The following is a 23,639-nucleotide window of genomic DNA, read 5'->3' on the forward strand; positions in this document are numbered from 1 at the left end:
GAAGCTTGGAGTGGAGGGAGGCGGAGGGCCGGGGTGTGTTGGTTAGTGTTTGGGAAGAGAATAGAGGGTGTGAGACGCATGATATACTGAGCTGGCCACAGATTTTGCACAATCTCACACTCTGGAAAAACTTTGCCTGCAGATCCCTTTCCTAAGCATGAGAAACCTGTTTCAAGGATGTTTACGAGGTGCCACCCATCTTTGTGAAGGTTGCCAATGCCTGCTACCAAACTCCACACGTATTTTTAGCTCGGGATTGTTGTTATTCTAGTAGACTAAGTTGCAGGTTTATCTGAAATGGCAACTCTTGTCAGTTGGTTGACAGTAGATTTTCACCACTTTAACTTTAAAAATCACTTAACGTATTTGAGGCTTTTCTTATTTTTGCTCAATTAAATGTTTTCTTTTCAACTCATTAATGCGTATTGGGTAGAATGAGGCCCATTAGCGTCGGTCTGTGTTGACATGATGTCATGATTGACTTGTCTCAGGTTTTTGTTTGCCGTCACTCTTGATGTGTGTGCTTCTCAGTGTGTGGTAGCTGCTGTTTGTGTGTCAGGTACAGTATGTTTGCAGGTTTACTGAGTTTATTTGCCCAGCTGTTTGTAGTGCTCTCCATTGTGTTCCTGTTTGTGTTTGGGTTGCTTTGTGTCTATTGTGTCAAAATGGACAAAGTGTTTTTGCTTGTTGTAAATGTCTTCCTGAATTTAAAGGACTGTGCCATTGTCTTGGTGCGCACGTCTTTGTGTAGGCGCGCCCAGACTATTGTACTGCCACTAGACTCAGTGCTGGCATCACTGCTGATATGGAGCTTATTGAAAGTGATTGTTGTTGCACAGATGAGAGTTTGTCTCAATAGCATTCAGACACAGAGCGGGTCCTTTACCTGCCTCAGCCAGACGCATGTGAGAGATAAGGTCACCTGTGTGGACCCCCTCCACAGCATCCTCCTCCTCCTCAGCCCGTACAGCCTCACTCCTCTAGTAAAATAAACCAAACAATAGAGGCAGATATGTGAGGGATTAGAGGTCAGAGGGTTGGGGAATGCGACATCTCCATTTCCAGGATCAATCTTCAACCGCTTGGTAATCTCTGGCCCCGGGCCCCACATACCTCCAGTGGTCTCTCTGGCTGAGGGCTGGCATTGCCAGGCTGTGTGAGCTGGTGCTCCTGCTGGGTGTGGGGTGCTGATAGGATAGTGTGGGGGTGGGGTTATAACCTGATAGTGTGGCTGGATGGAGGAGCAGAGGGATGAGTAACAAAGGGACCTCGGTTTATATCCAAACCTCACCTACTAAATCCTCACTGATACATGTGTAAATGCGTGTGTGTGCGTGTGTGTGCGCGCGTGTGTGTGCGCGCGTGTGTGTGTGTGTGTGTGTGTGTGTGTGTTTGCCCACATATGACACAGACACAGTGTCTGTGTCCTTTGCGGGCACATGTTGGTAAAGTTTGTTTTAATCTGTAAATTGGTAAATGTGAAATAACTTTGAGTTCTTCAGAGCAAACTGAATATTATCCCCAAGTTGCCGTTGTTATCTTGTGTACACACATTTGTTTATTTGATACAGCCCCTCTCCACTACTGCACTTCTGTATATCAAAGACAGCAGTGCAGAGCGCAATTGAAAATGGCTACCGTGGAGAAAGGTCTCTCTCTGCTTTGACTGCGAAGAGGCAGAAAAAGCCCCATTCTCCGCTCTCTTCTTAGATCTATTTAAATAATTGAGGAGTAAACTGACAAATTAGCCACCTTTATGGACGCCCCTGGGCTCTCTCTGGGGTCCTTCAGTTTCCCCAATACAAGAGAGTGCCACCAGCCACAGGATAATATCTCTGTGTGCTTTGAGAGGAGGAGGGGGAGGAGGGTAGTGGACCAGGAGGGGTTTCGCCAATCAAGCGGGCCACACTTCCTCCCCCAGGTTCTAATTTTGTGCCACATTAAAGAGCTCGGCCTCCATTTAGGACACAGAGAGGCATTTTCATAATTTGCCGGGTCTCTCGACTAGCTCGGGGTGCCTTTTTTTCTCTCTCTCCTCCCTCTCTCACTCCGTGTCTGAATGGAGGGCCTGGGGAGAAAGAGGGGTAATTCATTCGCCTCCTTTCAACCAACCGGCTACAGTTCTGCATAATGTTGCTGCTAGGTGTGTATAGCAGCTAATATTTATCTCTTTAATAATTCTATATTAGACCTGAATATCATTTGCCGTATAAAAGCTAACACTCCTTATTGTCAGCTGTACAAAAATGGTGTCATTCACATTCTGTTGATGCATTGAGGCTAATTCACATGCCTGTATTTGGTGAGTTAAAGACTATAGTGGATCTAATCTGTGACCACGCAGCCATACAGCTGCGATGCTGGCGCTGATAAAATCTGTGCTGTAGTATACATACAGCTCATAATCTAGGTTAAACTTGTTTCATTTCCTCTCGCTGACACCATCCATTCATGCACTGCAGCATGCGTAAGCATCGATTCATATGTGATTGGTCACATAATTCACAGTCTCAGGGGGCATTTCATCGCTGACAGACAAGCTAATCTAAAATCCCCCAATTTACAAATGAAAATCCCACCATCCAATTGAGCTAATAGAGGGACTTGAATGGGATAATAAGATGTGGTGTAATACTGTGTAAAAAGCCTGTAACGTTGTGTTGGTGTAAGAGCCTATGTGACTGGATGTTTGACTGTTTGCAGTGATTACAGGGGCCCGCGGGCCTGGCGGCGGCTCCGTGGCTGGGACAGGGAGCTTCTCCCTGGGCAAGGAGATACGCCTGTCTGCCCCTTCTGCTGGAGCTACAGGGACCAGGATGTCAGGAGGGGAGAGTGCTCCCTGTGAGCTCTCTCTCTCTCCCTCTCTCCCTCTCCCTCTCTCTCTCTCTCTCTATCTTTCTCTCTCTCGCTCTCTCTCTGTCTCTCTCTGTCTCTCTCTGTCTCTCTCACTCTGTCTCTCTCCCTCTCGTCTCTCCGTCTCGCTGTGTCTGTACTATTGCAGTGCTTGCAGATGTGCACAAACAAGGGAGGATTAAAGCAAAACGAATCTAAACAGACAAATGGAATTAGAGTGATGGGTGTCGGTGGGCTGGTTCACAGTGATAAACATAATGATGCTCTGTATGTGTGTGAGTGTGAGTGTGTTCCTGTGTCTAGGGGATTATCAGTGGTTAGGTGTGTGGTGTGTATGGCTGGGTGACTGCTTCTGGGTGTCTTTGTGTGTTTGCCTATCTGTCTATGTTTTTGTAATTATGTGTGTGTATATTTACTCGCTCTCTACTTGTGTGTGTGATAAATGTGTTTTCTACATTGCCTCACAAAAACAAGTCTCTGTGCCCTCTGCATGTGTGTGTTTATATGTTTCTCTGTGTTTTCCTGTTGGTTGGGGTCATATTTCCGTCTTATCTTTCACATTGTCTGCCTGTATTTGTGTTCTGGAGCTGCTACATGTCTCTACTGGACATCGTATCTCGTCACCCAATATTGACACATGCCTAGAAAGATGTTTGTGGAATGTGACGGTCTCATAAACTAATCTTGCGTAGCACCCTGCGGTTTATGTGCTGACGTTGTGTGTGCCGACTTGTTTTCTTGTGGCAGGGGTCTGTGTGTTTGTGTGCTGAGGAGGTCAGGAGTGTGGAAGAGCCAGCAGGGGGGCAGTGATCAACAGTCTGGGGCTCCCCTGCCGAGGGGCTCTGGGATTAGGGCTAAACCCTGCCCTGCCAGATGGGCACAACACATCCCCAACATCGCACACCAGCACCAGAACCATTAGGACCACGGTCGCCCTGCCCCCTTCTTCTGTGGAAGCTTGGCAACTGGAACCATGGTGAATACTCAACTGGTACGCTTCTCCACGGACTCAGAGGTCAATAAGAGTCACAATAAATTCTATATGAAGTCCACCTGGCCTTACGCATTTTAAAGAAACCTTTAATTGTTATATTTAAATAATATCCCATCCCCCATTGATTGAAGTTTAAAATTCCTATTTCTCAGTTTAATGTTGACATGGGTTTGTCGACGACTTGTTTGTTCATAGCAGCCATGTTATTAAATGTATCATCAATCATCTCTTCTCAGGACCAGTCAGAATGGCGGCGGGGGAGACGACTGAGATGAGGTACTCTTCAAAGTGTCAGCTAGTGGACAGTTTGGCCAGTCAGCAGGTTCAAGGGTATCGGAAATGAAACTTACAGGTTGTTTTGATGTGCTGTATTTCAGAGCCACAGGCAACGGTGAAATGATAGTGTGTGTGTGCAGGCGCATGTGTGTCAGGGTAGATTGGTGGCTCAGGAATCAGCAGTGAGTTGATTGCTTCCTGCATGACTTTTATCACGCACAACTTGCACTAAATTGTCTCCAATTTAGTTCATGAATCTCTTATTTGTGTGTTTACCTCTTCGTTTAGGTGTGTGTTTATGATTTCTGGAAGACACTCATCTCGTTCAATCACGTTTCATTTGCTGTTACAGGGGCGTAAACTGGAATTTTATGGTTTCAAGAAGCGTCTGATTGTCACTATAGTAACCTGTTGCTGTTTGCTGTTTTAGGTTAGCTTTACTACCTGTTATAATTGTGGATAATAGCTAAAAAAGTAGGTTTAAACTAACCAGCCATTCAACATTTCCATTTCCTACAGTTCCACACTCTTGCTAGCAGACAAAAACATGTACAGTTATGCAGCATCAACCTGCCCGAGCCTTTGTGATACTTCCCCACCTGGATCTGTTATGCATGGGTCCCCCAGCATGACTTAGGAAATCGTCTCCGTATTAGTAGAAAGCAGATTACACGAGTAAAGTGTACAAACAAATAAAAGATTACAGGCTGTGAACATGTTTCAGTCTAATGCCCTTTCAACAAGCAGTGCTCAGCACAATGCTTTTCTCTCCCCAAGCTAAATTTGGATTTCCCCTCTGATGTGAAGGCCTGCTGGCCAGCCATGTCTTCCACCAAGAGCACAACCTCTGTAATGACAGTGTTCCACACGACTGGCCTGTCTCCTCTGCTGGTATTAGTTAGGCTTTGGAGTTCAAGTGACTACGGGGTTTAAACACGGATTTTTTTTAAAAAAAAGGGGGAAGAAAGACTCGCTGTTGTTCTTGAAAAGCTGTGTTTATCCAGGATTAGAGACACCAACATGTTAATAATTGTTTCTCACAGAACTGCAAAGAAGCACTTTCCTGTAATCCCCTAATCAGGCATTACACCTCTGAGCGAAGCCACAACGCAGGCGCGTGGTGTGTGTGACGCAGCACGCCCACACTGTGTAATACACCCACGTCTTCCCCAACACCACACCCACTATGTACAAAAGCACCTGTTCTATTCATTTCCTTTTAAATCTACCTCCCTCTACCCACCACATCCATTCCCTACCAAAGAGAATGATAGAAACAATAATATTCCTTCTGTAGTGCTGGTTTTGATGATGCTTCTGCTGTGAATATTACTTAGACGTTTAAAACTTGGCAAGCACATAGATTTATCACTATTTTCCAGTGTAGTAAGAGTTGATTTTAGTGTTTGAACACATAACATGTTGACGTGTAAAAAGGTAGATAAGATTAGTCTGCTCACCAAGTTCATTCATAACTTCCCTGTTCCTCAGAAGTGGCGTGAAGCATTGACAGCTCACAAATGAAGCTCTCCTTTCCTCTTCAGGCCAGTTGATAGTCTCTTTCAGCATAAAGCCTTTAAGATACAACCATGTTCTTCACGGACCAGTGTCAAAGTAATTCCTGCTTCCTGCACTTGTGATTCAGTGAGGAGGCGGAATGTAGCACCTCCCCTGATGCTGCCAAGGTCACATAGTTTGATAGTCGTCGGTCAGCATGTCAGCCGTCTGCTGTAGTACAGTGGCACAGGGTCATGAGGCTACTGTACATGCTGAGATGATGACAGGTCCGAGGCTGGTCCTGGGAATGTGTCACACAGGCTGTCAAGATGGGAGTTGTTGCTTAGCTTTAATAAGTCTGTACATTGAAGAAAATGCTTTATTCCAAAATGTTCCCATCATCCATAAGGAAGACACAGGCTGAAGATTAGCATCATGATGCACCACGAGTTTTCTGCTTGGGATGCATTAGTGTGCACGTTTGTTTGGCGATGTGTCCTGCTTCCCCGCATATGCTTGTTTGTCCACCTCCCACCTCATGCAGTGTTTCAGGCTTTTCATTTTCACATTCAGCCTCTTTTTTTTTTTTTTTTTTTTAATTTTTCCGTGCCCATTGTTAGTGTTAGTGTTTGTTTGTTGTTCCCCTGGTCTCTGCTCCATGTCTCCTTGCAGGGCCTGGTGGGAGAGTGCAATGAGGGGATCGGCAGGGATTAACCTGGGGAATTTAATTAGTGGAGCTGTCGTCCCTGCCCTTAACATTTCAATCTCCCTGGGCTGGCTGGCCGTGCTGGAGCTGGACCTGTGGTGGCCAGCAGCTGGGGGGGAGGGAAGAAGGGAGGCAGGGGGGGATGTAGGGTGCAGAGGCAAGACATGTTTTGACAAACAGATTAGTCTAGCACCTAATGGAGTGTTCCTGGCGGGGGGAGGTGATGGAGAAGGGAAAAGCATGAAGTGGAGAAGGGCTGAAAAACATGAAGACTGTCTTTGTCGAGGAGTAGCAGCATTATTCTAACTGTACATCTTAACTTTAAAAAAGCGTAGTAACCAGTTATGGCCATGGGGGGGAGCACACAGTGTTTTTTTTATTGCTTACATTGACTCAGCGACTGATAATTATAGCTAAAATGGAGATTTTAGTACTTCAGTATATTATTTTTTGTTAAATCAGTAGTTGGCCTTTTTCTAGTTTTGCATGTACAATTACAATACTGTGTTCTGTCAACATTTTGTCCAAATTAATGTTAATGTTTTATTTATATGTACATCCAACCACACTCCATCTCATTGACCGGCGGTGGTGTTGGCGAGCAGTAGAAGGGGGTAGCCTGTGTGAGCTTGGGGTAATAACTACTCAATCTGAAGCTACACTGTTGCATTGTAATCCTGATGCTAAACTCCCCCTTAACCCATCTGGGACCCTACAATAGCCCCTCCCCCACCTGCTCCGCACACACTCAAAGTGACTGTAGCTGTATGTTTGAAGTGGAGGGGGGGGTCATGTCCAGCAAATTAAAAAAGCTGCTGCAGGAATGTCGCCAAGTCCCACAGGAGCAACCAGCACCCGTCCCTCTTGCAGCGCTGACCCGTTGGTCACTGGTGAATCCCCTGTTTGTATTCCACACACACCCCCGGCTCTGGGGAGCGGTCCCAGAAGCCTCCTGTGGGACTGCTGATAATTTAAGTCAAACATTATGTCCCCCGCTTGTTTGACACCCATTTAAAGCTTTTCAATCACCTGTGTTTGCTACAGTCCATTGCCTAGCCGTGGAGTGCTATCCGTGTCACACCCTTTCAAAGACCTAATCAATTTTGTTTGATCAGGTTCCTCATGTCAAAACAATTGATTTTCTGTAGCAGTCCCACTGCTGGACTGATAATTCAGAAAAGGTTAGATGTTCTTTTTCATTTTTTTTTAACACAATGTGTTTTTATTACTGTGAAGCCAACAGTGGGCTTAGAACCTCCCCTCCCCCAGTGTGCCTCCCCATCTTCCCAGCATGCCCCTCCTGGTGCATGGCTGGCCAGTGTCAGTGTGCCACTAATTAAGGACTCTTAAAGAGCTATGGAGCATACTCATTAATGAACTGTAGCATCCTTACTGTCCATGGAGTGAAGAGAGGGGGGCAGATTCAGTTTGAAGGTCTGCTGGCCGCGTGGTCCACCGTTCAGTTGGTGTCCAGAAGGTCAGGGAAGACCCACTGAGATGAGCAATAAAGTTTTTAAACTACTGTTTTCCCTGTTGACTGTTGGCTAATTGCAACTGACTTTAATTAACCAACTTCTTATCTTTCACAGTTAACATTTAGCAAGCATTGTGCTGTCCTGTTAGCTTTCGTTTTTTGTCTTCAAGGAATTATTGTTTATTAGGAGCGTTCAGAAGTTGTTCTAGTCATGCATCCCCCCACCCCCATACAAAAAAAACTGCTCCAACTGTCCCCCTCCCTGCCATTTGTTTATTCCATTTTCATGGAAATGCAAAACAAAACAAATGGCTGTGTTTGTCTTTATGAAAGTAGGCCAAACAACCGCTGACAAACAAGAGGGGGAGTTGTAGGTCAGGGCGCCACAAGCCATGTGTAACCGTGCCTGACGAGAGAGCATGACACGATGTAGTAAGCCACAATAGACACAATAACATACAAACACCCCTGCCAGAATGATGTAACATTGTCTAGACTAAACAAAAACACACACACTTGAATAAATGAGCTTCCAGGGTAGGCATACAGGGAGTGGACAAAATAACAGGAACGCCACATTATAGAAGACTTAAACAGTCACTAATGCAGCTATAAGACAATTTTAGCTGAACTTAGTACTGATGATATAAAAAGGTCTGACAAGAAATAGTTTTGTAAGAAAGATTTCAAAGCAACGTCGGGTATCCAACACAGATCCAAAGAGGTCAAATACGATCGATTAAAACAATGCTTTCCACTGGAGTTCATAAACCCCACCGTCACCAGGGAACAGATCTGCATAGCTAATCATTACTTGTTTGAACTGATCAATTTTATTGATCTTTGAAGTGATGTGAGTGAGCAGGTACTGCAGCAAGTGCTGAATTATAGTCAAAATGTTAGAACATATTAATTAGTAGTAGTAGAACATTTATGAAATATACAGTAGAATGTTTAGTTTTTTATTAAATGTGTTTGAAATATGTTTGGTTAAGCTTAATTACAGAGGCCTCTATAAGAGGAAGAAAATGTTTTGACTTGCTTTTTAAAAAAATGTAAATATTCAACTACAGATTTGGATCATCTTGTAGAATGTTTGCATTTTTCAATGGAGTTCTGAATGGTTTTTAATGCTTTTTATTTGTGCTCCAACACATCACAATTCCTCTCAAATCCACCATTCTTCACTGTAAGGCTCAGCCAAGATATGTTGAGGAGCGCGTTAAAATCAGTTGAAAGCATTCACGATGAAGCACAAGTTTGCAAGTGCTCCAATATGAATTTCATTAGCAGCAGAAGTTGACCTGTTATTAGTTAGACCACAATGTATTCAAGTGTGGACCTCATTTAATTATAATAGATGCAATTGTTTGTAAATACCCCCCTTTGCCTCTCTCTCTCACACACACACTCACAAAAATGCACACACACGTCATATTCTTTGTCTCCTGCCCCCTCGTCTGGCATAATACCTCAGGTTAGACGCACACACACACACACACAGAACAGATGCCCCCTGACGCTCATTCACATAAAGCGGGCACGTGATCGACGGCCCCTAGTCCACAGGCCTGCCAGCCTCATGGCATTGTGTTCCCCCTGGGCAGGCAGCCGGCCTCCCTAAATACCCTTTTGTCTTGGGTGGGATAATAACGCAGTGGCCAAGCCGCTGGTGTGGCACGCGCACGGCCACTCATCCCCCTGGTCTGTGACCTAAACAGGTGGATAGGAGGGAAGGGCTGGTCGTGGCGGGTGGACTGTGAGGGGGGACGGGGAGGAGGTGGAGGAGGATGGGGGGGAGGGGAGAGAAGAGGCTGCATCTGTCCCCACACTCAACGACTCCCTGGGTCAGTCACTGCCCCATATGCTCTCAGGAGAGAGGGAGGCACGCATGCAAACCCAGACTAACAGGTGGAGGGGGGAAAGGGGGATTAAGAGAGGTAAAACTGATCAGGATAGAGGGATTTTAAAACTGTCAAATTGGCTGTATAAAACGAAAGAGACAGATTTGACTGAGATTTCACTTAGAGGAGATTCTTAACCCTTAAGCCATATGAAATGTTTGGCCAGCATTATGAGGAGCCTTTTTTCTTCTCTGCCTAACAGCCATATCAGCTCTCAGGCCCTCCAGCTCTTCAACAGGCAACTGTTGCTCATGCAGTCGGCTCTGTTCAGTTTGTACTCTAAGATGTGATGCTTTCTTAGTAGCCTCATGTTAAATTGTGTTGTATGCACTTTCTCCCAGTGTTGTGTCTCTTTCATGTGTAAATTTAAACAAAAAGATTCTTTTCTGGGATCCTGCAGAAAGACAAACAACACCAGTGAGTCATCTTTGGCCCATCTGATGATCAACACTCACATGGTAGAAGAGGAATAATGCTGCTCTTAACACTCAATGCTATGCACTAGTATGAACTACGCCTTTTTACATGCTTAGTTTAAACCCTTAGCTGGATCGTTATCTGCTGACAGACAGTTGTTAAGTCTTATCATGCTTTAGGAAGTACAGACTTTTCAAATTCAGCGATATTGTACCGTAGTTTGGGGCCTTTTCCTCTTGCACGAAACCACTACCTTTAAAACCCGATGTGCATCAGGATAGGAGATCACTACCTGTGGCTGAATGAAAATGCACTTTACACCAAAACCCTTTTTTCTTCTTCTCTAATTTGTAGTTTTGCCTCTAACCCGTATTAAAACAGCAGAAGAGGTTAAAGATACTTTTTTTCAGTTGTGAGCAGTGTTCATGGGACACGTATGATGAATGTGGAGCAGAAACATGATAAGCCTTTTATATATACAGTACAAGCACACATTGTGACTTGTAATAGCAGGAAAAGCACAGGTGAAACAAATGTCATTAACAGTGGCTCAGTTCCATCAGGTGCTCCAGTAAGCCGTGACAGTGAACCAGCACGCAGAACACCAGGACCCTGGAACTAGCTCACTATATTGTTATCAATTGCACATGTGCTTTTCCTGCTATGACATGCCAGTGCCCACCATGTTAAATACATAAATAAATGAACAAGATTCTCCTGCACAATAATATCATCAGCCATCATCAGTGTTCTAAATCGCACCTGTGAATTTCCTGCTGTTACAAGTCAAAATGTCTGCCGTGAGAACGCCTGAATACAAGCCTGTATTCTTTTAGCTCTGCAGTTGTGCCTCCTCCAGACTGCAGTGCACGGTCCCTCTAACTGGGTTTTGGGTACAGTATTTGCATTATGCGACACAATGTAAAAATAGCAAAATTAGCTACATTGGAAGATGTCAGGATACGTGCTACACTGGCCTGATGTTTGGGCTCAGACTTGTTCGCTCTTGTCTCACTATTCAGTGCACAACAGAAATGGAGGCGCTACTCGAAGCTGGAAGAATGACTAACTAACTTCTTCTGTAACAGGATATTTTTGGGCATTTTTTGCCTTTACTATACTGTAGATAGAGGGGAAACAGACAATGAAGGGAGAGAAAGAGGCAGCAGTGATCCTTGGCCGGGTTCAACCTGGGGATGTTGCAGTTATGTTGTGTGAGCCTTAACCACCGGGCTGTCGGGAGCCCCTGTAAACTTACCTCTAAAAGAGCGTTTTATGAAGATTAGTATGAAGTGTGTGCTCTATATAGTATGGAATTGGAAAACAGCTTGCTGCGTGCCCACAGTCATTCCATACTATGTTTCTTGCTGTCAGTATCTTACCATCACACCCAATCGATCATCTACTATCTACAAATCTAACAATGTTGGGATTTGAGGACCATCTATGTTGTTAAAGAGATAAACATCACCGCTCAGCATCTCTCTCTGAAGTTTCTGTGCTGCTGGTGGAAAAGTGCCTCAGTCATGTGGAGGTGCTGCCTCCAGAAGCCGAACTCCGTTTTGAACTTGTGTGATAGAGACGCCTGCTTTCATGTATTCGAGGCACGTTGGATGAAGGCATACACTTGCGGGTCATGAATTCCAGCGGCTTAGCTTCTGCGCGATGACACCCTGAAACAGTTCATTGATGTATAACACTAAATGAAATATTGAAATAAGAAAAGAAGAGATTCTGCCTTTGGGCTGATTTGCCTTTCCTCCCTCTCTGCTCTGTAGTCGAACTAACTGCTGTCCATTTAGGGGAGGGGGGTGGGGGAGGTCTCCAAGCTCTAATCTGTTGGATGCAGCTAATTAATTTTTTGGTTCCTCCTATAGGCCTACTGTCTCACAAGAGAATAGTGTTTGCAGAAGATTAAGAGATAGAGTGTTTGTTAGAAAGGTGTAAATTATCAGTGAGGCCTCATCACATGCACCTGTGCTAATTGTTATAATGAGGGGTCTCGTGGGCTCTGCGGCCTGCTGAGGAGGAGGAGAGAAGTGGGTCTTTCACAGGTAACTGCAGGTATTATGTGGCTTAGTAGACACAGGAGAACCACATATACTTATATAGTCTAAACACATGTTAAGGAAAAAAAATCGACACTATTGTTGTATTATGTTTCTGGTAATGGCGAATGACTCGGAGAGAAAGCTCGCCTTTTATGAATTAATTCATGACATTGCTGGATTCATGTGGCCAGGGATTAATGTGAAATTAGCAAATTGTATTGTTGCACTACTTTTTCTCTTATGAGATACACTGTGGCTGTTTTTGATATACCGTGCAGCCTGTGGTGAGAATACTGACAGAATGGAGGGAAATTGGCTCCGTTCACCATGAAGTCATTAAATTTGTAAGCTATTTGTGATCAAAAGGTGTGTTTGAGGCCATTAACTATGGAGTTTGATCATGGCTTACATGCAGTGTCAAATGTCAGTTGTTCCCGCTATTTCCCCCAGTTTCAGTTGAAAGTAAGTATTAAGCCCGAAGAGAATATCAAAAGCTGACTATGTAAATGTTGTTAAATACCACTGCTGAAGTTCGTTATATACTTTATTGTTTCTGACGCACATTCAATGCTCAAAATCCTCAATTTGCTTCCATGCGGTGGGACTTTCAGTGGGATTACAGTGGGTTATGTCCATGAGTTGCTCTGCTCAGACCACACGGCCTGATGTCAGACATTTTATGGACTAAACCATGCAGAAATGTTTTGAGCTTGAAGGTTCAGTCTTGACCTTGGAAACAGCAGCATGGAAAAAATAAGAAAGAAAAAAGAAATCCCGACACAAGTTCTGACTTGGTTGTTGGTTCTGGAGCTTTCGGGCACATCTTGTGACCTTCTTTAACTGAGTTTTGGGAGAGTGGCAAGATCAACTGACACAACTTGGTTGAAACCAAAATTAAATTGGATGTTTTGTTTCTTTACGTGTTTCCATTGCAGAAATCGATTTATTTTAGGTGTAGGGAATGACGTGTGGCAGAAATGTTATACAGCACATGTTTGACATTTACAAAAAACCACGAAACATGAGAATAATGAGAACGGTCCTTTGAGGCTGCCTCTGTTTAATACTGAGGGGCCAAATTGTCTGTTTGAGCTGTAGGACCTCAGCATTGTTACCATCAGTCATCAGTTCGGGCTCATTAAACATGTAATATTTCAGCACTTTACTCTTTACTGCCCTGCTGTGTGTGGGGACATCACCATGAGGACGATGCATAATCCACTATGAAAATACGTCCATTTGTTTCCATAAGGAGATTTTTATTAATATCTGGGGAACATTTAATCCAAGGATCTTGAAGGAATGTGGTCCTCAAACATAAATTTACTGCCTGTAATTGTTATTTTTCTTCTCAAATTTGAAAAAAAAAAAAAAAAGATTGATCCGGACAGCCTCTTCAGTACTAACTAGGTTAGCTTTAACTAACTAGGTATTAACTCGACCCATAAGCATAGTAATAATGTGTTTTTTAACATATGCTGAGATCTGGTAATCTTCTTATGGGTTTGAGGTTTTTTTTTTCTGTGCCCCTGAATAGCTTAACAAAATATGCCTCAGTAATGGATGGTTGTATCCTCATCCATCGCCCTCCTCCCACCTACTATAACTTGAAATAGGCCATCAAGTGGCTAATGAACTGATAAGCCCTCTGTGTCCTGTGGGGCTTATGAACATCATAAGCCAAATGTTTAGGCATATTTGGCGAGACAGTTTTTTTTTTTTTTTTTTTAAGAGCACTTTGTGGGCAAAGGAAAGAATAAAATAAAGTCCCTTCAGCTGCAACAGTATGAGATTTTTTTTTTCTACAGGAGGTAAAACATCACTGCAGGTTGTGAGGGAAACAGTGAATTTTTTTTTGGAGGATATTGTGCTTGTTCTGCGATGCTTGCTTGTGCAGGAAAGGATGTGTGGCCCTTTGCTTCATCAGACCTCCAGCAAGTCAAGCTGCTAGTATCATTATCAGTTTTGGATCTCTGTAAATCCATGGATTTGTGTGAGCAGTCTGAGAAATTAAAATAACATGCTTTTTACTGCGCTTACTTCAAATCTCTTTAGACTTCATTTTTTTTAAACATCTAAATCTGTTATTATGTAGGCTATACAAAACCCTTTTAATTTAATCTTTGACAAGATTATCAAATTCATTGATGATGTCACAAACTTAAATAATTTCAGAAAATGTCGACTAAGCCTGGATAAGCACTTTCAAGGGGATACTGCTGGATTATCTTAAAAATATTATTATTTTTGTTTTGTTTTTTATTAGTTGTTGGCACATTTTTCCACATCATTATGTTATTTTGCTTTTATGTTTATTTTCATTACAATGTCTAGCAATAAATACACATGCATATATTGAATCTATCAAGCAGCCATGCAGCCTATCTAACAAGTTGTAAGATCTAAAAGCAACGTGGTCATTTTTAATTGAGAGCCATTTCTTAATTTTTTGCCATTTTATTAAGCTGTCCCACATTCCTGGGCAGTTTTTATAATCTCTCTCTGTGTCTTCTCTCTCTTCTTTCTCCCATTAATAATCTAGTTTTATTTGCCTTTTCATCACCGGTGCAAGCTTTAAAGGTTCAGCACTGCAGTGTGACTTGGATTTCTTGGTTAAGGGGAAAACACCTGCAGACTTTTGCAGGTAGTCATGCTCGCAGGTGCATTTGTGTATAAATCAGATCGCTCGTTCAGTTTACTCACATTTAATTTTCATAACTGATGATCGGACCACATGCCAGGTGAATAACCCCCTCCATTCCCCCCTTCCGGCCTCAACCAGCAGCTTTTGACCGGGCCGATGGTCGCGGTGGATGACTCGTGCTTGAGACCGACCGGACAGCGACCAGACCAGGGGACAAGGGGCGCTGTGCAGCCCGCTGGTAGACAAAAACACCGAGAGGGATTAATGCAGCGTCTGTTGGGGCCCATATGCTCCTCAGCACTGCTTTGGTCTTGATTAAAACTCATTGTATGTATGAAGTATTGTGAAGGCCCGGTGCCTAATCTTCCTCATGACTTGTGCACTTTGAAGACGCGAGGTTACAATAACAAGCGGAATGACGCCATTGTGTGTCAGTTGATATTGGATGTATCGGTGAGCATTGATTAGGGGCCACGCATGTGCATTGTGTAGAGTTTAAAGTGACAAGTAAGGGCCCCTCTGTCGTGTTTAATTGGCATTTTACAGTTAGCGGAAGTGTGCTTTTATTTTGTCAACATCTGCGGTGTTTCTGCCTGTTTGTGAGCTGCTGCCCTTTTTTTACTTCTCAATCGTGGTTTGTCAATCAGGCGCTTTCACGCAGATGAAGGTGATTAAGTCTTGTGTTGGAGTCCAGACGAGGCAGATCCCGTCTTCAAACTTTTCCTTCCTCCTCTCGGTCACTTGGCGCGTCTCTGCCGCTCCTTAGAAATAGTTTTTTTTTTTTTTTTTTTTCTTCTCAGGCTGGCATTTTGAAAGTGACCCTGCAGCCTCAGACGCAGTTTTCTTTTCTCTGTCTTTTGCTGCAGCAGTCTGGCTGGAGGAGTTGTTGACACTGAGAGCAGACGCACCTCATGAATATTCAGGCTTCTGTCAGACTGAGCTATTGTTTCCAACTTCAATTGTCGCTTTGTTTATCGCCACAACGACGCATGTGCGCGCTGCTGAACTTGGCGCAGCTCTGCGCCGATATTTCTAATTGATTCTTGAACGTTGGAGCGCTTAAAATTAACAGAGCGCACAAACTGCTACTTCTGCTTTACCCTTGAATAAGTTATGGATACAGGCTATTGTGTAATTAAGTCTTTCATAACTACAATCCAACCTCCTATAACACACACACACACACACACACACCTATTTTTTCTGTCCGCGCAGGAGCGGAATCAAAGTCGCTCTTCTCTTTAACGCTTCGATTATTTCAAGCAACGCTTTTAATTAGTGTGCTCCTTTAGCGGAGACTCCAATGAAAGAGAGATTATTGGCAATGTCAAGGATGCTAATTGAATGTTGGACTTCTAACAATTAGCCCACTGCAGAGCCATGTCGACTCATTACAGATCCCAGAGCCGCGCTGGCTGCATTGTCTCGCGTCGTCAAGCAGACAGTGGCGTCGGAGAGTTGGAGCAACAGAAAGTAAATGCAAACAAACGCGGGTTTAAAAGCGGTTTTGACCTCCTGACTCCTCAGGCAGCAGTTTAAGGAATAAGTCGTTCACCTGCGCGCAGCACAGAGGCCGGGACAACGAGGATCCTGCAGCTGGCGTGGAAGTTAAAATGGTTTAAAGTGGTGGGAATATTTTTTTACAGGAATATTATGGAGAGCTTCTCTCCATTTCAGCAAATACAGTGCGTAATGTTGCTCTGAGCAGTGAATTTGCAGGTTTTCATATTTACAGAAATGATCACCTACACTGCCAACTACAGTAAATAAATAAATAAATAAAATAAAAGTAAAAAAAACAACATTTTCTTATAATATTCCTGAGGACTTAAAGCTTTGCTGCAGCGTTTCCTCTCGATGCATTAAAGGCCTGCACAACATGTAATTATAGATAGATAGATATACTTTATTTATCCCAAGATGGGAAATTGCAGTTTTAATTAAAGCTAATTAGCGCATTTTCTTGATAGATTAATAAAACGTGTGTTTACTTTTTTTCCTCCTGTTAGGTGAAACATTATGGCCTCACATTTGGGGATCAGGCGTGTAAAGCCACGCGGTGGGCTTTGAATGGGACCACCGCTGCCCCTGCGCCCCACAGAAACCCCCGCCGGTGAAAGATTGGGATTAACATCTCTTGGAGGCCGGGATTTAACGCTCTTTGTTGCGACAGTCTGGGTTGAACTACCGGAAACTAAAATAAATAAGTGAATAAAAAGGCTGATTCCGCCACCTGAGCAGATCCAAGATAAACTGTGGCCCCGTGTTTTATTCTTTTAGAACAACATTTGTCTAATTGGATCTCGTTGACAGGCCTCTAACAGGGTTTGTTTGCGTGTATCGTCCCTTATTATCAGGAGCATTGGCTCTAAAAACAGTGACAACACAATAGATGGGCCATTGAATGTGATGTGTGTGATTTGATTGAAATGGGATTTAATCCGTGGGTCTTTGATAATATCACCTATGTTGGAGGAACTAATGATTCATGAGGAAACAGTTTGCTCGTTATTGATACTATGAGACTCTAATTATAACCTTAATTAACACACAGAACTGAGGTCCTCCGCTGTTTGAAAATTCAATCAGTTCAAGTGCTGATTTGTTTTTATTTCTCATTTTTTTTCTCCAAATATCGAGTCTGATTTTTGAAGGTAGACCTATCTAAAATATAATAATAATTATAATAATGATAATAATAATGGAGGAATTATCGAATTGTCAAATTTGCCTTTATGATTTTTCCCTTCAAAAAAATCAATCATTTTTAAGACTTGTGTTTAAGAATATTCCTCTAATTCAAATCAGCTATTTAAAATATGTATACATATATATAAAAAAAACAATTAGTTTTGCACACATTGCCTGACATTGTGTTCATTCTCCATTTTCCCCTCTCCACCCCACACGCTCACACACACACACACACACACACACACACACGCACACACACACACAGACCGTGTCTTGATGAAAGAGTAAGCTCACAGGACCTTTATTCATGTCTTTTCAGCGGTGAGGTCACACCATCTTTGGAGCCAGTAAAGGATCCACAATCACCGTGTGTTGAGATCAATGGAGGGGAGCAAGTGTGGAGCTCTCAGCAGCCGAGAGTCATTTCCAGTGCGGCTAACCCTTAATTATTACTACCATGTGCCTGGAAAATCTCGTCTCTCTTTGTGATGCCGGTAATTTAACCAGTAGCATCTGTCGTTGTTCCAAAAAAAAAAGAAAAAAAAGAAAAAAGTTAGAAATCTATTAAAATCACAGCAGAGAGTCTGATGCGAGGGGGCTCACAAATTGCATACAATACAACAGATCACAGTTTCGAAGGCTAGCACAGATAAAAAAAACACATATGTACCATTTATATGACACACACTGATTGTCTCTTAGAAACTACATATTGATTCCTTATAAACACTTTTTTTCTTAAATAAAGTAGTGCATCCATGTCCACACACCATCCTCATCGTCTCTCTGCCAGCAGGTGGGCAAAGTTGTGTAAGAAGCTTAAAGGAGGTCTGTCCATCCCGAGCACTTCAGCAGAAGAATGAACTGTGAGTTTTGCTCTTGGAGAAGCATTAGTTCCGTGGCTGTGGTGGACTTTTCTTTCAGAGTCCGCTCTGTTTTGTCCTCAACAGGTGTTTTTTTCTTTTTTACGCATAGAGGCACGCACTGACAGACATGGATGAGGGGCTACAACCTGTGAATGAACGGGGGGAAAAAAATCTCTTTGCCGGTGCTAAAATAAATTAAACCTCTCCTCTAGGAGGACCAGAGACCATCATGCCAAAACCCGAGGCCCCTGAGAGCCCTGCCTCGCCGAGCCCGGCTGACATTTTTAACCAGTCCGATGTGTTTTACTGAGGGGATGGCAGCGCTGTGTCTGATGTGATCGTCACTGTTTGTGCACTTTTTTTTTAAACAGCTGATTGCTCTGTTCACAGGACCTGGAATTTCCACGAAGACGTTTGATCCTTATAATCCAAGCAATCGGCATTGAAGTTCAGCTTCCACGACGCCGCTTGGTCCTTATAATCCAAGCAGTCTGCTGTGGAGTTGAAGCCCAGGCCGGACGTCCCGTAGCCCTGGGTGGAGAGGGACGCCGGGGACTGGTTCAGATGGCTTGTGACCGCGTTTGTGCTCATCGGACTGAGAGTTGAGCCAGGGCCTGACAACTGGTGGTGCATGGGGGTGAGGTAAGAGCCGCAGTCCATGCCGCCGAAGTAGGACGTCGAGCCGGCGTAGCCCTGGCTGTAGCTGGAGGCCTGGGTGTAGGTCATGGGGTAGGACCTCTGCATGCAGGAGGAGGAGGTAGACAGGGGGTCTGAGAGCGGAGAGATGGACGCCGGGCTCCAGATGGACACCGGGGCGGTGCTGGTTGAGATGGCTGGGACTGTGGTGGTGCTGGTGGGGGGCGTGAACTGGCCGCTGGCTCCGCTCTCTGAGCTCACTTCTCTGGTTGGGGAACTTTTCTTTTTGGCAGGTCGCACCTTGTTCTGGCCCCCGTTCTGCTGCTGCTGCTGCTGCTGGCGACACTTTGCCCGCCGGTTCTTGAACCAGACCTGGATTAGTCACATATTGGTTCACGTTATTGTCGAAATCCCTTAATGATAGTTATTATAAGACGAATTTTACGTTTCTCGATTAGAGCACAGTTAAATACTTCCCCACTTCAAGTAACATCCCCCTTTTTAATCAACCCACGTGGGAAAAAAGACTGATTTCACTTGTTTTCAATCCGTATCAGGATGTGTCTAGACTTTTTTTCCCCTCAAACCTAATTTTTGGTGCCAGTGGACCGGTTTTATTTCATTGCTCAGATTCTCGAAACATAGGATCTGTCGTTAAGTGGAATTATCTCAGCCCACTGCCAAAAGTTTTCCACTTGATTTAAGGCAGACAAAATGCGAAGCTTCAGTGGGTTAAGATGAGTGTTTGTTACAATGCGGACATAAAATATTTTTTTCCTTTTTATATTCACCCCCCGTCAAGTGAAATGCAGATGTAGCCTACATCAACTATTGTTTAATCTACACAATAACCGTTTAATCACGTTAAAGGTGTTGGAAATAAAGTGCCGCTTTGGCTTCGGTGTCTCGCAAAAAAAAAATAAACAAAAAACTTTTTTCCCATACCTAAAATATTTCTTCACATTGATCATTTTCCAAATATTGCAGATGTTCTGTTAACCCACCTGCACTCTGGACTCAGGTAGATTGATTTTCAGCGCCACCTCCTCGCGCATGAATATGTCCGGGTATCGAGTTTTGGCGAACAACGCCTCCAAAACGTCGAGCTGTGCGCGCGTAAAAGTAGTCCTCTCTCGCCTCTGCTTCCGCGGCGTTGCTGCAAGAAAGCGTGAAATATAAATGAGTAAAATGTATTAATTATGTATCCATTTGAAAAAAGAAACATAAAAGCAAGTCAAAAGATCAAAAGTCATCAAAGCCAGATCTGTAAGACAGAATGTATTTTTGTTGTTCGCGTAATTACGCGCGAGTCCTGTGAGACTTACACGCCGGTGGCAAATTGTACCACTTTAGTCTAATGTGCCAAAACAACTGATGCAATTTGAGCAAAAATGAAAACCAATCCGTCAGTAATTAATTCGAAAAGCACAGCTAAAAGTAAAATTTACACGACAGGAGACTTCCGTTCCCTCTAAGTTGTTTTTGTGCGTTTACGCAAGAAGTTTGGTAAAATAGCCTCTATATTCTAAAGTGTTTGATTTCTTGACCGATTCATATATTGACAGTCACCAGTCGTCTTTATTGTATCCCAGAATTTTATAGTCATTATTTGGTTTAGAAGTTTTGAAATAGGCCCTTTTTACACATTAAAATGCCTCCAGCCCATCACACCACTGCTGTTCTCTCATGACTCCTTATTTATTCATCAAAAAGTTAACTCACCTGGATAGCCCACAGATGGATGCAAAAGATCCATTCCGGAAGTAGTTAAGCTGAGGCCATTCACTGTGTAAGGTGGTTGCTTTAGATACGACATCATGCTAATGTTTGTCTGAGGGCTGAAGTTGGAGAAAATCTTGAAAATTGACGGAGCTCCCGAGATGCACTTAGTGTCCTCTGTTCGCCGTGTGGTCCGTGTTATACCGGGCACCTGTTCCAAAAACGACAAGAGAGGAAGACAGCGATGAAGATGCACCTTGTGAAGAAAGGCTGGGGTCTGTTTACATGGCGCTGTCGCGAAATAAACCCTCTCCAAAAACGCACGGCGCTCCTCAAAGAGCAGCAGCTGTCCTCATCTTTACAAACCCTCAACCCCTCCTCCCACAGCAAAAGGCAATTCACCGGCACCGTCACTGCAACAAGTCACTGCATAGTTCAGATAAAGGCACTGCTCCCTATTCATTAAGTATTCTACGAATTAAATATAGAAACTTTTAACTGCCCGAGCTGTTTAAAATATAATTAAAAAAACAAACAGAAACTAAAAAAGCCCATTACCAAAGCGAACAGACACCATTTTGCTTAATTTTCTTTTTTTATTCTCTGGCACATGTAAAGTTTTGTTTTTTTTTTTACAAATGTACAGAAAATCAGTGGGATGTCAGAGAAAAAACTGAATTGATGTTATGGAAACCGGTTCTATAAAACAGGATGAGTCAACATAATTGAGCTTTTCATGATTTAAGATGACCAGCTTTTAAAATATTTTCCGTCGATGAATAGCTTTTTTCAAGGGAGATTGGCGTGAAATTTGAAGCCAATTTAGAGTGAAAACTAGATGTTTTTTAATTTTTTAAACACGAGATTATTTGGTGTAGAGAAGCTTTAATTAAAAAAAAAAAAAAAAAAAAGACACGTTGAAGAGGTAATTGCTACAGAAATAAACGTGCTCCGTGATGCTGATTGGTAAATGTGTGATTGCTGTCACTTCAACTTCAGTGACCCTCACCCGTCATCCCCACTGCGCGTCTTGATTAGTTGCATTTTTTTCCCCCCAATATCCAACGGTTTTAACCCCCTCATCCCAATCTGTCACACTTAAAACAGAGCCGTCTACCAGTTGCACACACCCGCTCAATTATAATCACCCTGTCCGAGAATTAATTATGATAAATGTTTTTCTGTTGATGAATTAACGAGATAATCCGAGTGGCATCTCAGTGGAGCTGCAGTTTGGTGTCAGTGCAGTCCAAAGTGCTGGAGGCTCCCAAACGATGCTGCAAATCAGCAGCGGGTCCATTTCTGCGTGCACGTTAATGAAGGTGGATCAAAATCATAGGATAGTTTTTACTCTGACGCAACACTTTGCATAAATATAATTTCAAAAAACTACAGGGGGGAAATTTAATTGTTCTAAATGTTCGTTTAATGGAGCTAGACTCCCAGTTTAGGCGCATGAATGCAATCTGTCACCAGAAGCTCCAAATCGCGGGTAAAATAAGTGAAATGTGACGCGCTGGTTTAACGTCCTGCACATTATTCCTCTGTGGAGGCAGAGCAGAGCCAGCACAGAGAAAAGGCCCCGACACATATGCCGATTGCAGGCCTGTGCATTTTCTTTTCAGCCTCACACCTCCACATTTTTTTGTTGTTGCATTATTTCGTCTGTAAATTTCTGTCGAGGACTTTTGTGTGCTGTGTGAAATAAACCGGGGGTTTCGTTTCAAGTGGAAACTTCACTCGGTGCACATGGACTCGGGGTCCTCGGTAGCAGGGCTGGCTTCAGTCAGTGAGACGGTGAAATTTGGGAAATATGACCTCCAGGGATCATGAAACAGACAATTATGATGTTAGAAAAGCTTTCGTTTAGCTTTAAATCCGGCTTTGTTTCCGTCAGCAGACACTAAAATATTGTAACTCCATCACTTTGCTGCTGTACATAATTACCGGATGCTCTCTGCATCTCCATCCTTTACGTCAAGACTGATGTGAAGCTGGAGGGCTTTGGTTATCTAACTCTTTCTTTAAATAAAATAATAAATAATAGGCTGAGTTTAAAAGGTTTTCAGTCTTCATCTGCAGTTTAATGCCACCAAACAGCCCAAAGACTCGCTGGCATTTCTGTCAACGTCTTCCTGGCTTTCATTTTCGCACCAGCGCCACTGCTGAAGCCGCGTCTTCCCGCTTTTAAAGAAATTATTTTGAAAGCCTTTTAAATGTGGTTTTCTAACAGGTGTGATTTCCTGTAGGCTTCTAATTTCCTTTGTGCTTTCTTCACTCCCCCCCCACGATTCCTCATTTCGATATGACTACTCACAGAAATGCTAATTATGATATTAATAATGAAAGTAAAACTTACCCTGGTATCGACGGCCGTAAAGTTCGTTGTCTGCTTGCTTTCCTCCAGGAGAAATAGTAAAAGTGAGCGCGGGTGAGCGACGTCCTGGCGGATAAAAAGACACGGGAGCGGCGGAGAGCAGGAGCGGATCAGCCGCGTTCAGGGGCAGGACGGCGGTGCGGCTGGAAGTTAAACGCTGAGCGCCTGCATGAGGCTTTGAAGCGGTGCGGCAGCGGCGGAGTGATGGAGGAAGCTGCATGTACGCCTTTAGGATTTGTTGGTGTGTTGTGAGTGAAGTGCTTTGAGTTGGATTTTGTACAAACTGCCAGCCAATGGGAGCCGCAGGACTGAGCTGAGGTCTGTCTCTGTCTCCGTCTCTCACACCGGTGGGGAGGATGAGGGCTTTTTTTTTCTGGGAAACAAATGTCTCCAGCTACTTTTTTTTTTTTTTGACGCACAGTCCTCAGCCAATGGGAGCGAGAGGGCGACTGACAACATCCCCATCCCACCGCAGAGAGGGTGCGCTGATAATAAATAAACGCTATGCCGGTGGATGACGAGAAGTGGAGT

At 43.6% G+C, this 23,639-nt stretch overlaps 1 protein-coding gene across 1 annotated transcript; it reads right to left on the reverse strand.

Annotated features, from left to right (window-relative positions):
• Nucleotides 1-18,760: 18,760 nt before the first annotated feature.
• Nucleotides 18,761-23,140, reverse strand: otx2b (orthodenticle homeobox 2b). Its single transcript, XM_041954116.1, has 4 exons — nt 23,091-23,140; nt 20,735-20,942; nt 20,017-20,168; nt 18,761-19,384 (listed from the first exon to the last, which is right to left on the reverse strand). The coding sequence occupies exons 2-4, from the start codon at nt 20,829-20,831 to the stop codon at nt 18,761-18,763; spliced, it is 873 nt and encodes a 290-aa protein (XP_041810050.1). The 5' UTR covers nt 20,832-20,942; nt 23,091-23,140.
• Nucleotides 23,141-23,639: the final 499 nt, after the last annotated feature.

Source organism: Chelmon rostratus, chromosome 15 (genome assembly GCF_017976325.1).
Source record: "Chelmon rostratus isolate fCheRos1 chromosome 15, fCheRos1.pri, whole genome shotgun sequence".
Taxonomy (NCBI): Eukaryota; Metazoa; Chordata; class Actinopteri; order Chaetodontiformes; family Chaetodontidae; genus Chelmon; species Chelmon rostratus.

Bases quoted from the DNA above. Each gene is read 5' to 3' on its own strand.
- otx2b (XM_041954116.1), bottom strand. From the start codon at position 20,831: ATGATGTCGTATCTAAAGCAACCACCTTACACAGTGAATGGCCTCAGC. The intron at 20,169-20,734 runs GTGAGTTAACTT...GCTTTCTTGCAG, and splicing joins TCCATCTGTGGGCTATCCAG to CAACGCCGCGGAAGCAGAGG. The intron at 19,385-20,016 runs GTGGGTTAACAG...TGACTAATCCAG, and splicing joins TACCTGAGTCCAGAGTGCAG to GTCTGGTTCAAGAACCGGCG.